Source organism: Miniopterus schreibersii, assembly GCF_964146895.1.
Source record: "Miniopterus schreibersii genome assembly, chromosome: 17".
In the NCBI taxonomy this organism is placed as follows: Eukaryota; Metazoa; Chordata; class Mammalia; order Chiroptera; family Miniopteridae; genus Miniopterus; species Miniopterus schreibersii.
This window is the reverse complement of record NC_138117.1, coordinates 44,552,399-44,567,769: the sequence shown is the minus strand read 5'-3', so window position 1 is coordinate 44,567,769 and position 15,371 is coordinate 44,552,399. Positions and strand designations below refer to the sequence as shown.

General features: G+C 42.1%; 1 protein-coding gene across 1 annotated transcript in view; it reads left to right on the top strand.

Moving 5' to 3' along the window:
- Positions 1-15,371, top strand: part of LOC308547092 (DNA mismatch repair protein Msh3-like) — a 70,125-nt gene that overhangs the window by 7,741 nt on the left and 47,013 nt on the right. The window contains exons 4-5 of the mRNA XM_081116836.1: positions 3,124-3,240; positions 12,952-13,059. Coding sequence (XP_080972962.1) covers positions 3,124-3,240; positions 12,952-13,059 — 225 coding nt within the window. The remainder of the gene's footprint in view (positions 1-3,123; positions 3,241-12,951; positions 13,060-15,371) is intronic.

The following is a 15,371-nucleotide window of genomic DNA, read 5'->3' as shown; positions in this document are numbered from 1 at the left end:
TATTCCCCAGGTCCCTCCATACTGTCCCAAAGGGTACGAGGTCCTTCTTCTTTACAGCTGCGTAGTATTCCATGGTGTGAATGTCCCTCAGCTTTTTTATCCACTCATCTGCTGATGGGCACTTGGGCTGTTTCCAGATCTTAGCTATTGTGAACTGCGCTGCTATGAACATCGGGGAGCATATATTCTTTCTGATGAATGTTTCAGGATCCTTAGGATACATTCCTAGGAGTGGAATCACTGGGTCAAACGGCAGCTCCATTTTTAATTTTTTGAGGAGCCTCCACACTGTTTTCCACAGAGGCTGCCCCAGTCTGCATTCCCCCCAGCAGGGCACCAGGTTCCCCTTCCCCCACACCCTCGCCAGCACATGGCGTTTGTTGATCTGTTGATGGAGCCATTCTGACAGGTGAGAGGTGACACCTCATTGTGGCTTTAATTTGCATCTCTGATGATTAGCGATGTCGAGCATTTTCCTTGCCTGTTTCTTTTAATGGAACTTCAACCAAAGAAAAATTGATTTTTTATTCTTTTTATCATTAATTTTAAAACATTTTTTCCAAAGGGTATTTTATTTGTGAACATTTGTTTTCTTGTTTTGTAAATTACTGTTTTATTTTTATACCTCAGAGTACACTTTAAACACATGAGGAAAGAAAGTTGAGGAACCGTCAGAGGAAAGATAAATTTGGTTGCTTGAACTTTTACGAAGCTGAAATTTCATTTTCTACTTCAGGGAGCTCTGCATTTCATTGTTCTCGGTGCCTTCCATGGCACATATTATAATAGTTCATTACATCTTTTCTGTGAGTTATATCGTGAATTGATGAAAATAAATCAAAAACAAAACTAAAGGGACCGCCCGGGACGCTGCCTTTCTGCCTTGGTCAGCATGAATCCCCAAGAGGGGACTCGCTTAAAGAAGTGGCATTAGAGAAGTGTGTCCCCCTCGGAGTAGCATCCTTTGTGGAATATTTATTGCTACTGCTATTAATATGCTTGCATGAATTTGGGATGAAAACATTACATTTGCCTTAGATAATAGAAGATTGACTATAGCTGGTGATGGCATGAAGGAATAAATGTTAAGAATGGGAGAAAATATTGACATGATGTGTGAATGGTAATTAATTATTTTAATAAAAACCGACAACAGTTATCCATTGCCACTATCACAGGATGCTGAAGACACCATCACGGGTTTTGTTAGTTCTAAATACCAGCCTCTTTGTTTTCTGTGCTACCAGAAACTGTAATTGAGATTTGAGTATTGTTGATTTTAGGGGATACTGTTTTCTTTTTGCAGGCATTTTTCCTTTATTTACTTTTTTCCTGTACTACAGCTAATGAACGGAAATATGCTTTATGAAGAGGAATTACGAAAAATCATGTTAGTCTATGTAGAACAATAACAAATGTCTCACTGAGTGAGTTTGGTAGAAGAGAAAGCTATGATAAATATGTTTGCATAATAATCTAGGTGACATAATTTAAAAGCAACAGGCAGGCCCAAATCAGTGCCAGCGTCTTCTGAACGTTCAGTGATGTCAGTTGAATGAGTGAGGTGGTCTGGGGAAGGTTCATTGTAACTTTTATCTGTTGTTTGGAGCCTGACAGGGATACGTTAGAACATCATTGGTCAGATTTCAGTGTGACAGGGTCACCCCTAGTCCAGCCGCTTGCCACATTAAAGATAGAGTGGGGAGCAGACAGAGATCGGAGTGCACTCTGTCCCCGCCTGCTTATCACTCAACCCTGACCTTTTCTTCTCGAAGGTCTCCTCATAGTAATAACATCGACCGCGGTAGCACCACAGATCGAGTCCGAACCCTGAGTATTAATGACAGAGGGACTCTTAGCCACTCTCTGTTCGATCCTCAACAGTGCCTGGAGGTGATGATACTGTTCTGCACATTTTATAGACAAGGAAAGTGATGTTTAGAGGTCAGTTATATTTACAAAGTCATATAGCTAGCAAGTAAGTGGCAGAGTTGGGGCCTTGGCCAGGCTCTCCAACTGGGGACCCACGGCCTCCCCGGTGTGCACTGCAGCTTCTTGATGAAGAATCAGAGATTGTGCACAAGCCCAGAGGAAGGGCACAGGGCGTTCCTTTCCATGCCCGGTCCCGGGAATCTACAGTGAGATCGACAACGCTCCTCTTTGCCTCCTGATTTAATGTGTCACTATTCTTTGTGATGCTTTGTATTTTTCCGTTTTTCACTGAAATGCTTTAATGATACAGAAAAGTATAGAATATATAGTATGGGCTTCACCAACATATCCACCTCCCAGCTTTGTCAGCACTTATTTTGCCATGTTTGCTTCTGATCTTTTTTTCCTTAAAGCAAGCATTTTCATTTAGTATAATTTAAAGAAAAGGCTTTCTGCATATGAAATGAAAATTCTAAATTTTCATTTTGCCATATATGGATATAATTTGAAATGCATTTTAAAAGCTGCCTGAACAAAGTCCTGTGAACTCCAAGTATTTTATTTACAACAAAATCTTTGGAATCAAAAAAGTTCAGGGCCACCCCTGTCAGCGTGGCTAAGCCATTGAGCATCAACCTATGAACCAGGAGGTCGCCATTCGATTCCCAGTCTGGGCACATGCCCAGATTGTGGGCTTGATCCCCAGTAGGGAGTGTTCAGGAGGCAGCTAATCAGTGATTCTCTCATCATTGATGATTCTACCTCTCTCTCCCTCTCCCTTCCTCTCTCTGAAATCAATAAAAACATCTTTTTAAAAAAAAACGTTCAGCCTGGGCAGGCGTGGCTCAGTGGTCGAGCATCGACCTAGGATCCAGGCGATCGGGGTTCGATTCCTGGTCAGGGCACGTACCCGGGTTGCGGGCTAAGCAGCCGATCAATGACTCTCTCATCATTGATGTTTCCATCTCTCTCTCCCTCTCTTTTCCTCTCTCTGAAATCAATAAAGATATATTTAAAATAAAATAAATAAATAAAAGTTCAGGGCCATAATTAAAGAATGTTCTCTTTTTACAGCTATTTACTTTCAAGGTTCATCAGAGAATAATAAATATCTTCTTTAGTTTTGTGAAGAGATGGCATTACTGGCTTCTTAGTAACCTTGATTTCCTGTTTATGTTCCCCCTCTTCTAGCACAAAAGCTGTGAGCCGCTTCCACTCTCCTTTCATTGTAGAAAGTTACAGACATCTGAGTCAGCTCCGGGAGCAGCTGGTCCTGGACTGCAGTGCTGAATGGCTGGATTTTCTAGAGTGAGTTTACAATAAAAACATAATCTGACTTTTTGCTATTAGAAATAGACCAGAAAAAATCTTTCCATAAAAAAAGAAAAGCCAGGATTACTGCTTGTGACCTGCCGTAGAACAATTGGGTATGTGTGTTTGATTTTATATTTAATCCACTGAAATGTAAGCTCATTTTGGTCTTTGTTGAGAGACTAAATATACTTTATTGTTACTGTACTAACACTTTGTTGCTAAGGATGTTTACTAGAGTCATTCTTTTGAAATTCCACCTTGGACTTGTTTTACTTTTCTTATATAAAGGCTTAACATTTTCAGAGTTGGACAAGTGTGGGTGAGTTGTTTTGTTTACTCCCTAATTTTTATTTTTTAAAAATTTAAATTTATGGGAATGAATGCCTCTGTACCCTTCACCTAGATGTATCAAGTGTTAGCATTTTGCTGTGTTTGTTTTCTGTCTCTCATGCACTTTGTCTCCTGAAATACTTGAAAGTAAGTTTTAGACATAACACTTCACCCCTAAATACTTAAACTTACATTTTCTAAAAATAAGGAGGTTCTGCTATATAATCTTAACACCATTATCACACCTAAGAAAAAATAATATTAATTTAAGAATATATTGAATTACCTCCCTCAAATTTTTAAATGAAAGATCTAATCAATTTTTACACACTGCATTTGGCTATTCTGTCTCTAGTCTGTTTGAATCTAGAATAGATTTCGTTTTTCATAGTATCAGATTTTTTGGAAGAGTACTTGCCGTTGTCTTAGAGATTTCTCATTCTGGATTTGTTAATAGTTGTGTTCATATTGGCAAGTTTAAGTCAGCAGTGTGCTGGAGAATGGCTATGGCCACTCTCTGCTGATCCCTGTGGTGAATACTTGCACCATGACTGATTTTCAGCTCCTGTTGGAAGGACTTGGGAAGAGATGTGCACAGCTGGCTTGCATTAAGTCCGTAGGCGCTGGCTCCGGACAACCACTCATATAAGCACTTTAATATGTACCAGCTCATTACTCCTCACAGGAGCCCTGCAAACTAAGTATTATCATCACCCCCAATTTATAAACGAATAAAATGAGATGCAGAAATAAGTTGCTCATGGGTTAAGGATCAGATCCCAGGTTCAAGACAGGGTGTGTGGTGGTGGCATCTATACCCTTTGCTCTCAGGCTGTCGAGCCTGCCCAAGATGAATCCATAGGCATCTTTCTAAACAAAAATCTCTCTTTTAAAAATTTGAACAGCAAATATTTAGTAAGTTCCTTCAGGGAGCTTTATATATTTAAAGTAAACAACCCTACAAGTGGGGGGGAGGAGAACAAAAAAGATAAAATATGACAGTTTTTAAAAGGTTTGTATCTCTTTTTGTCTGGAGGAGTCTTCAATTATAGGGTCAGAAAGAGATTCTAATTTACTTATCCTGAGTCTTTTGAGGGTATCTTGACTCAGAGTCTTAAATCCAGGGATGGAAATGTGGTTTATTCTGTTCCTTTCTCAATTCACTTTCTTTTTTCCTTTTTCTTTCTTTTTTAATTTATCTTTATTGTTGAGAGTATTACATGTGTCCCATTTTTCCCCCCCAATTGACCCCCTTCATTTTGCTCCCACCCCCTCCTCAGGCCTTCACCCCATTATTGACTGTGTCCATGGGTTATACATATAACTTCTTTGGTTAATCTCTTCCCACCCTCCACCCCCTTCCCTCTTTCCTCTGAAATATGATCGTCTGTTGCCTGCGTCAGTCAGTGTCTCTGGGTCTATTTAGTTTGTCAGATTCTTTTGTTCGTTAGCTTCTTCTTAAAGAAGACCCTTCAACTTTTCCTGTAGTGCTGGTCTGGTGGTGATGAACTCCTTTAGCTTTATCTTATCTGTGTGAAGCTCTTTATCTGACCTTCAATTCTAGTTGATAGCTTTGCTGGGTAGAGCAATCTTGGTTGTAGTTCCATGTTTTTTATCACTTTGAATATTTCTTGCCACTCCCTTCTGGCCTGCAGGTTTCTGTTGAGAAATCAGCTGACAGTCGTATGGGTGCTCCCTTGTAGGTAACTAACTGCTTTTCTCTTGCTGCTTTTAAGATTCTGTCTTTGTCTTTAACCTTTGGCATTTTAATTACGATGTGTCTTGCTGTGGGCTCCTTTGGGTTCCTCTTCTTTGGGACCCTCTGTGCTTCCTGGACTTGTAAGTCGATTTCTTTCCCCAGGTAGGGGAAGTTTTCTGTCATTATTTTTTCAAATAGGTTTTCAATTTCTTGCTCTCTTTCTTCCCCTTCTGGATCCCAATAATACGAATGTTGGGCCTCTTGAAGTTGTCCCAGAGGCTCCTTATACTATCTTCGTATTTCTGGATTCTTTTTTCTTTTTGCTCTTCTTGTTGGGTATTTTTTGTTTCCTCATGTTCCAAATTGCTGATTTGATTCTCAGCGTCCTCTACTCTACTGTTGATTCCCAGTAAATTATTCTTCATTTCAGTTCGTATAGCCTTCATTTCAAATTGGTACTTCATTATGTTATCGATTTTCTCAGTTATTTCCCTAACAGTCTGCTTAAACATCCTTATAAACAAAATTCTGAACTCTGCATCCATTAGCTTGCTTGGATCTATTTCATTTAGTTCCTCTTCTAGAGATTTCTTCTGTTCTTTCCTTTGTGACATGTTTCTTTGCCTCCACATTTTGGCTGCTTCCAGGTGTTTGTTTCTATGTATTAGGTAGAGCTGCTATGTCTCCTGGAATTTGTAGAGTGGCTTTGTGTAGTAGGTGTCCTGTAGGGTCCAGTGGCTCAGCCTCCCCAGTTACCTAAGCTGGGCCTTCTAGGTGCTCCCCTGTGTGGGCTGTGTGCGCTGTCCTGTTGTAGTTGAGCCTTGGTTGCTGTTGGTGTCCCTGGGAGGAATTGACCCCCCGGCCAGTCGGCTGTGAGGACCAGCTGCAGCTACAGCCAAAGAGCTGCTGTGCTGAAGACTCCCCTATGGATCAGGATTTACTTCAGTGGGGCTTTGGTGTTCACCAAGTGTGCCCCTTGAGTGTGTCACTCATGGATGTGGTAGGATTGTAATCCAGCCTAGTCAAGTCTGACCACCAGACTTGTGGGCAGAGATGTACTGTCTCTTGGTCCTCCCAGGAGGTGCAAAGTCAGCCTCTGCCTGTCCCTTGCCCAGCGCCACCCAGCATGAGCTACTCAGCAATCCATAGTTGGCTGCTACTTGTGCTTGGCTTGGTGGTGTCCAGGAGAGGCCAAGCTATAAGCCAATGCAAACTGCCGCTAGTGCCAGGCCTGGGGCCGCTTATCAAGCTGTATGGGGCCCGCTGCTGCTTGTTTGAGAGATTTTAGGAAAGTCCTAAGCATGAGGATGGAGAGGCCACTTGCACAAAAAAGCCCCTGGAAATGGCTTGGATGAGCCTGCAGGTGGGGAGGGGCGGGGCCTCCGACAATCACAGGTCGGGGCCTAAGGTGAGAGTCAGGTGCTGGTGATTCAAATATGGCGCCTGCCTGCCGGCTATTTGCAGGGAGGACTCGCCAAAGGAGCAGTGGTCTCCGCCAGCTCTTCTGCCTGGGAGGAAGCTGCCCTTCCGCCTCTCTCCCGGATTTCAGGCAGGTTAGTTCCTCCCCAAGTGTCCCAGGTCTTTTCGGGCTGCTGCCCAGCGCTGGGCTCAGAGGGAGCGCGTCTGAGTGAGGCCGAGCACGGGCCCTTTAAGAGGAGCTGCTGGGGCTCCCGCAGCCTCTGTGACCCTCAGGGACAGTCCCCGCTGGTTTTACAGCCCGGAATTGTGGGGACGTCTCTCCCCGGCCCTGGAGCCCTGGGCTGGGGGCCTGCTGTGGGGCTGGGACCCCTCACTCCTCCGGGAAACCTCCACCCCTGATATTCCCTCCTGGGTTTAAACCGAGGCACCGGGTGTGGGCCTGCAACCACGTCTCCACAATTCAGCCCCGATCCGCCCTCGTCTCCGCCCCTCCTCCCGGTCTCGGTGCTGCTTCAGTTCCCTGGCTGCAGGGCTTCTGTTCAGCCAGATTTCAGGAGGCTCCGAGTGATGGTGGTTCTGTATTTTAGCTGTAATTTTGATATGGTTGCAGGAGGTGGTGGGTGCAGCTGTTACCTACGCTGCCGTCTTGATATCTCCAATTCACTTTCAGTTTCCCATTTTAACGGTTTTCAGGGCCCTTGAGTCCTTTAGTTCTCCTGGCTTTTCCCTTAGCAGCATCACTGAGGATGTGAAAACTGGACTAAAATGACTTCTTCCCAGCTTCACAGGCCACATTCTCGGGCTCTGGGATTCGGTGAGGTTCTTGGAATTCATTCAGTCATAGTGGCGTGATTGCAGAAACCTGGGCTCTGCTCTCCCGTCATTACTCTGGGCTGAAGAAGGCGTCTCCCAGCTCCTACATGAGCTTTCTCATTCTTCCTCCCTCGTCCCTTAGCTGTTACCAGATTCCTGTTTGTCTTCTTTCCTTTTGAAATATCTCTTTGACTTGCCCTCTCCTCTTTTCTGTCATCCCTCCGGTACCGATGCCTCTCTCACTGTGTCAGCCCTTGGCCTGGGCCCTTCTGCCAGATTAACCCAGGGGAGTTCTGCCTCCTTGCACCACCGTCTACTGCAGCTGAGAGCTGCGGAGAGTGAGCCGACACTAACTAGACACACCAGGAGGCTGTGATGCTTGTGATACATTGTTGAGTGAAGGATGCACAACAGTATCCGAGTGTGATACAGTTCTGTATGTGTAAATTCACATTTGTGCACAGCATATAAAGCTGTATGTTTTAAAAATCAAATATATATGCTTATGTTAATATGATTATTGTCCATTTTTTTATATTCTTTGGATAAATCTATTCATACACGCGCACATGTATGTAGTCTCAAATATCTGATTATTTCTCAATGGAAAGTTTTCTGGAAATTTTAATTTACTTTGCAAATACATGATTTCAGAAGTTTATATGACATACAAGTATTACTTTCAAAATAAGAAAAATATATTACTTTTTATCTAAAAAAGGATACTGGCTGAAATTTGACTGAGACATTTGCAGCTAGCGCTCCTGCATTGGTTGTTATGTGCACTATTAATTGAGGTGCCAGACCTCAACAACCTGACATCAGAGGATTGAATACCAGCTATTACAAGTGTGTTTGTCTGTTACTGAGATACAAACTGTTGTACATTAGTCATATTACTTTTGATCAAAATACTGCAAGAAATCTAGGCTGTAAGAAATTCTATCAATGGAACCCTCTCTCAAAAATGTCTCATCTTCTGTCTTCTAGAAAATGGGCTGTGGATATTGAAGAATCTCCTCAATTGCAAATTCTTTTAAAATTGAATTATAATATCTTTTACACAGTAGCTCAACTAAAATATAAAATCCCTTCCATTTTTATTAACTTCAGATATCATTGAGCAACGCCTGATGGTAAACTGTACCGGCAGCCTTAGAACCCGAGTGTCTCAGCCGGCCTCCGCAGCACCTTCTGAGCTGAGACTGAGGTTCAGGCTTTGGCTGCCCTCTCGTTGGCTGGTGGCTTATCGATGGAGTTGCATGTTGTCTGACATGAACCCAGTCTCTCCGATTGTTACCCGAATCGCCCAGTTTTCAACTGCTCGTTCTCAGTGTGAGAATGACTGTGATATGGAAAGTGGATAAGGGCAAGAAGCCAAGCAGGGCTCGGTAGAGGTACGGTGACGATGCTCGAGATTTAGGGCCTTTGCTCATCGCATTCAGAGCTTCATATAATTGGCATGAGAAAGAACATTGTTGTCCATATCAAAATAATTACCTTATCCCTCCATGACTTTTTCTTATAATTTTTTTAACTGAAATGGTCTCTACTAAGAACTGTGTCCCTCATTTCATTTCTAGAAATTTAGAAATATCATCAGGTACAGTTCCCCTCACCCTAAGGCTGCTATCTTAAAGCAAATTAGGGCTTTAGTGACAAGACATTAGGAAAACGGAGTGAGAGGAACAAAAAATGGACTGTTTTTCATGCCAGAGGTCCTCTGACACTCGTATCCAGATAGGCAAGAGCAGAAATACCATGCATGGCTGCTCTCTGGCAAAAAGAGAGAGAGAGCACACACGCCAGGATAGGAAGACTAACTGGGTCAGTAATTAGAACAGGGCACAGTCCAAGGGGTAAATGAGTGGTCAGATCTAAAACTGATGCCAGAACAGGAAGGTCAAAGTATAATCTCTGGGCAACCACTCCAGGAATGTTAGGTCCATGCAGCGTGTGGCATCTTCAAAATCAAGAGGCATTTTAAGGTGGCAACTGAGCACCACCTGTCTGGTACCAGGGGCCAGTCTCCTTTGTGTGGGACTTTTGCACTGACTCTTAACACTGTTAGTGGGATTCATGTTGTTTGTTTTGATGAATTTTAATTCAGTGAGAAATAGGTATATTATATTCACTGTGTTCTCTGTACTCAGAGAAGTATAAAATATACCATAAGTACATTTTTTAATTCATAAATAGTTAACACAAAAATAAAGCTGGACACTTAAAATGTTTTTAGTATCTGAAAAACTCATTTACATAGAATACTTTAGTCTGATGTTATAAGAAAAATCAGAAATTACAGATTTTTTTTTTTCATGATATTCTTTTTTTCTTTTTTTTAAATATATCTTTATTGATTTCAGAGAGAGGAAGGGAGAGGGATAGAGAGATAGAAACATCAATGGTGAGAGAGTCATTGATCGAGCCTGCAACCCGGGCATGTGCCCTAACCAGGAATCAAACCCCGATCGCCCAGATCCTAGGTCGACACTCAACCACTGAGCCACGCCCGGCTGGGCAGAAATTACAGATTTTAAAAAATCAATATAGTGAAGTCCTGTTCAAACACACCCAGCCAGAGCAGAGGGAACCACAAACTGTGGAGTGTGGGAAGCTTCAAACAGGCCAATCATAAACAGTGTCTAACATTGGCCTGCACCAGAGACCATCCAAAAGACTGGGAGTCCTAGCAGATCTACCTAATACATAGAAAGAAATCCAAACAGGCAGCCAAAAATGGGGAGACAAAAAAACAAGTCCCAAATGAAAGAACAAGAGAATTCTCCAGAAGTAGAGCTAAATGAAATGGAGATAAACAATCTATCAGATATAGAGTTCAGAATACTGATTGTAAGGATACTCAACAGCGTGAGAAAAGATACAAAAACTATGAAGGAAATTAAGAATGACATAGTAGAAATAAAAAATACATTGGGAGGAATAAACAGCAGATTAGAGGAAGCTGAGGATCGTATCAGTGAATTAGAAGACAGGGTAGAAAGAAATCACTCAATCAGAGATCCAATAAGAAAAAACAATTAAAAAACAGGAGGACAGTTTAAGGGAAGTGTGGGACAACATGAAACGTAACAATATTCACATTATAGGAGTGCCAGAGGAGGTCAAAAGTAAGCAAGGGATAGAGAACCTGTTTGAAGAAATAATGGCAGAAAACTTCCCTAACCTGGTCAAGGAAAAAGTCACACAAGTTCAGGAGGCACAGAGAGTCTCAAGCAAGAAGAACCCAAAGAGCCCCACACCCAGACACATCACAATTAAAATCCCAAAAATTCAAGATAAAAAGAGAATCTTAAAGGCAGCAAGAGAAAAGCAAGCTGTTACCTACAAAAGAGCTCCCATAAGGCTGTCAGCTGATTTCTCATCAGAAACTCTACAGGCCAGAAGGGAGTGGCATGAAGTATTCCAGGTAATGCAAAGCAAGGAACTAAAACCAAGACTCCTCTATCCAGCAAGGCTATCATTCAAAATAGGTGGTGAAATAAAGAGCTTCCCAGACAAAACAAGGCTAAAGGAGTTTATCACCACCAAACCAGCATTGCAGGAAATGTTAAAGGGACCGCTGTAATAAGAAGTAGAAAAAGAGAGAAAGAGAAGCATAGGCATAAAGAAATAAAATAGCAATAGATAAGTACCTATCAATAATAACCTTAAATATAAGTGGATTAAATGTCCCAATCAGAAGACATGGGGTAGCTGAATGGATAAGAAAACAAGACCCAAATACATGCTGTCTACAAGAAACCCAACTTAGAAGAAAAGACTCACACAGGCTGAAAAAAACACAACTTCTGGAGAGATCGACAGCAATACAGTCATCTTAGGGGACTTGAACACCCCACTGACTTCACTGGGCAGATCTTCCAGACAAAAAATCAACAAGGAAACAGGGACTGTAAATGACACACTAGATCAGATGGATTTAACTGACATTTATAGAACATTTCCCCCAAAGTTTCAGAATATACATTCTCCTCAAGTGCACATGGGACATTCTCAAACATAGACCACATGTTAGGACACAAAATAAGTCTCTACAAGTTCAAGAAGACTGAAATCGTATCAAGCATCTTCTCGGACATTCACACCATGGAATACTATGCAGCTGTAAAAACGAAGGATCTCTTAGTCTATGAGGCAGCATGGAGGGACCTGGAGAGTATTATTCTAAGTGAAATAAGCCAGTCAGAGAAAGACAAGTATCACATGATCTCACTCATATGTGGAATCTAATGAACAAAATAAACCGATGAACAAAATAGACCCAGAGACATCGAAGCAGGGAACAGACTGAGGGATCTCAGAGGGAAGGCGGGGTGGGAGTGGGAAGAGATAAACCAAAGAATTTATATGCACTTATGCGTAACCCATGGACACAGACAATAGTGTGGTGAAGGCCTGGAGGGAGGACTGCAAGGGGGAGGGGATCACTGGAGGAAAAAGGGAGATATTTGTAATACTTTCAACAATAAAGATACATTTTTTAAAAAATCAGTATAGTGACAGTAAAACAACAACTGGTCATGTGGCAGCTTAACCTGGTCGCCTCTTCGAGCTAGGAGGCGCTCTGGAAACCTCTGTTCTTACAGAGCAGACAGACTAAACCTCAAAGTTTCTGAAACTCACAGTACAGTAGTGAAATCTGCTTTAAGAGAAGTACTGTGGTGAATGTTACCTCTTTTGGGGCCGGGTTCTTCTTTAAAAGGACACTGTAAGGGATGCCTGTGCTCTTGAGATAACAGGGTAGTTTAAGCCACAGAGAGAGAGAGTGCACGCACCTGTGTACATTCCTGTATTTTTTCTGACTATGTCTTTCAATAAAGGGTGCTTTTAAGCTTCTAGACCATCGGTTATTTAAATATTAGCCAAAGATTTGAGGCAGTGGCCATCATTCTTTGGAAACAAATCTGAAAGTAAATTTCTGTATGCACTATTAATAAGATAACTGCAGATCACTGAAAAAAGTCCTTTTCTTTGTACTTGCCTTCAAGATTATGACAAGGTTTTGGGCTAGATGTTAGGGCTGTACTGATAGGTAAGTAAGATAGACGTGAACTCTGCCATGGAGAAGCTTCCAATTCAGTGTTACTGAAACTAAATGAAAACATTCGCTGCATTTGTGTTCATTATATCTAAGTTGAAGTGTCATAGTGAGACGAAATGTGCAATAGGTATTAACAGTAAACGTTTTTGCATAGACACTTTTAAATACATAAAATTCTATCCAAATGGAAGAAAAAGAAGCCTCAGTGATTAAATTATTATATTAAACAGAAAAGTAGTTCTATGTAATTTCCAACTCTCTTAACTGCTAGTTATGACTGGTTATTTTGTTTTAGCTGATCTCAGCTAATAAAGGACTTGTCCTTCAGCTTTGTGAGTCTGAGAAATCACTTCTGCTCACCTTTTTGTTGCTTCTGTAGGAATTTCAATGAACATTATCACTCCCTGTGCAAAGCAGTACATCACCTAGCAACTGTTGACTGCGTTTTCTCCCTGGCCAAGGTCACTAAGCAAGGCGATTACTGCAGGTAATACATTTTTTTATTTCCCCCCCATTTCAGTGCTTTAGATCAGATGGCATTATTCAATCAATTTTAGTGCTTTTATTATAAAACACTAAAATTACTCAGATACGCTGGAGTGTTGGTGAAGTTGAATATCGTACACATACAGCTCAATTTAAAATTAAATCCCTCTCTTGCTCTGTCAGTAAATACAGTGATAGCAGATGGTCATGATAATTCTAGAGGTGAATGTTAGATATTTCAATCTTTAAATTTATGTGGGTGACATTTTTACAAAGGTGCAATCCTTTCCTTTGTTAGCTTTGACTTGAGCACTTGATATAATATGCTTAACTTTATAATTATAAGTATCATTTAAATATCTAAATCAGATACGGGTGACTCTCAAGCTGTGGGTCATTCTGAGGCAGATTGCTCCCTATTGCTCCCTATTGCTCTTCCTAAATCCAAAACCTTAAACTTGAGCCAATCTTTTTGCTCAGCTCTCTGGGATTGGGGGTGGGGGATTGGTAGGAGGTGCGCCCTGCCTTCCAGACTCTTTAGGGTGGCAGCCCTGTTCCCATAGCTTTTCTGGGCAATGACTTAGGTTCCAGGAGTCAGGTGTCCCTGTCCCCATGGTGGTGCTGTGCCTGGGCCCGGCCTGGCCCTGCGGGGGTTCTCTGTGGTGGCTCTGCTAGTGCTGGCACTCTGGACTTGGCTTGCTCCAGCTTGGGCCGGAATTTTGTGCTGGTGGCTCTCTGTGGCTCTGGTGGACATTGCCCCATATGGGCTGTCTGGGGAAGCCCTTCATGAGGGCTCTGCCCTTAGGACCTAATCACCTGGGAATACCATCACGTTAGACATTAGGTTTCTACATGTGAATTTGGGAAGGGGGACACAAGTGTTTGGTTTGTGGCTCAAAGCCTCAGTTTTTCATATACCTAAGAACTAGAGAGTGTTTAACTTGATGGCTTATTGTAAGGACTAAAAAGAAAACATGGAAGAGATGCTCTCTTATCAGCGCTTGTGGCACAGAGAGCATTAGGAGATGCGTTTTGCTGTTCATACTTCCTCCATATCTTGGTTTCCTCTCTAGTTTGTGCCAGATATCTTTTTTAACATTTAAATATCCTCTGTACCTAGCATAGTACCGATAGTGGATGTCAAAAAACAGTTTAATAGTTTGTTTATTTGTGGGAGGAGAAGGAATTGGCTACACCACTTATAGACTCAGAAAGTACTGAGTTTGCTGTTTTGCTTCCTTTTGTTTTGCTCTCCATGGATGTGGAGTGTACCTACAGTGTCAAGCACAATAGTTTTGTTTAAAATAGAATCTTTGCATTTTCACTTTTGCCCAATTTCTTGCCATTTTAGAGCTGAAACTTTACAGTGCAGTAAATGGGGAAAATTATATTCTATTAATGTATAAAATGAGCTGCACACCTCTCCTGCAGCGGAACCGAGTTCTGGAAGAGTAAGAGCCTGCCCTCAGCGGCTGGTGTCCTGATGTCTCACAGTCTTACTAGGGGTCCCTTCTCAGTGCGCAAGGTTTGTGAAGCAAACTGTTCCCGATGGATTCTATTTCTGAATGAAGCAGAGGATTGGCCACAGCCTGTGCACTTGGTGTGTGTCCAGGTAAAGCCCTTCCCACTGAGGAATCCTTACGCCTGTTATTTATGGCTTCTTAGGCTTCTTCAAGTGGCTTTTTGCTGCTTGCAGCCGCTGATGCTGTAGGTAGTGGAAGGAGGACAGGTAGTGCTGTGCCGCAGAGCATCACGTCGGAAGTGTCGCAGCCACGTGTGCACGCATGTTTATACATACCTGAACACACACCGGGACATACTTATTATTACACGTAACATCCAACTTTCGGTGTGACGTAACGATCAGAATCTGGCTTTGCAGTCGGAACCCCTGGCTCCCGCCCGCCCTCTGTCACTGACTGTCCTGTGCTCTCACTTACGTCTTACATATCCATACAGACACGTAAGAAGTAAAGTTATGAACTAGTAATGGGATAAATCTTCAAGTTATAGAGAGTCTTTATTGAGATGTAGTTTTAGCAAAAGCTACCTGAGTAGTAAAAATATGTCTTAGTACATCACTGTAAAACTTTATGGTGAACTCCTAGACTTAGCAGAAAATTAACACATTTTTAGAGTATCCACTGTATGCAAGTTTCATCCTAGATTTTTCAATTTGATGCTTCCCCTTGTTCTTTTGGCATCTTCCAGTATATATTTCAAGAGGCTCCTTGATTTGCATAAGGGAAATTTGAATCTCTGTTCTAGGCGTGTCCTTCAGCTTCGGATCAGACAGGCATGGGGTTTTGAATA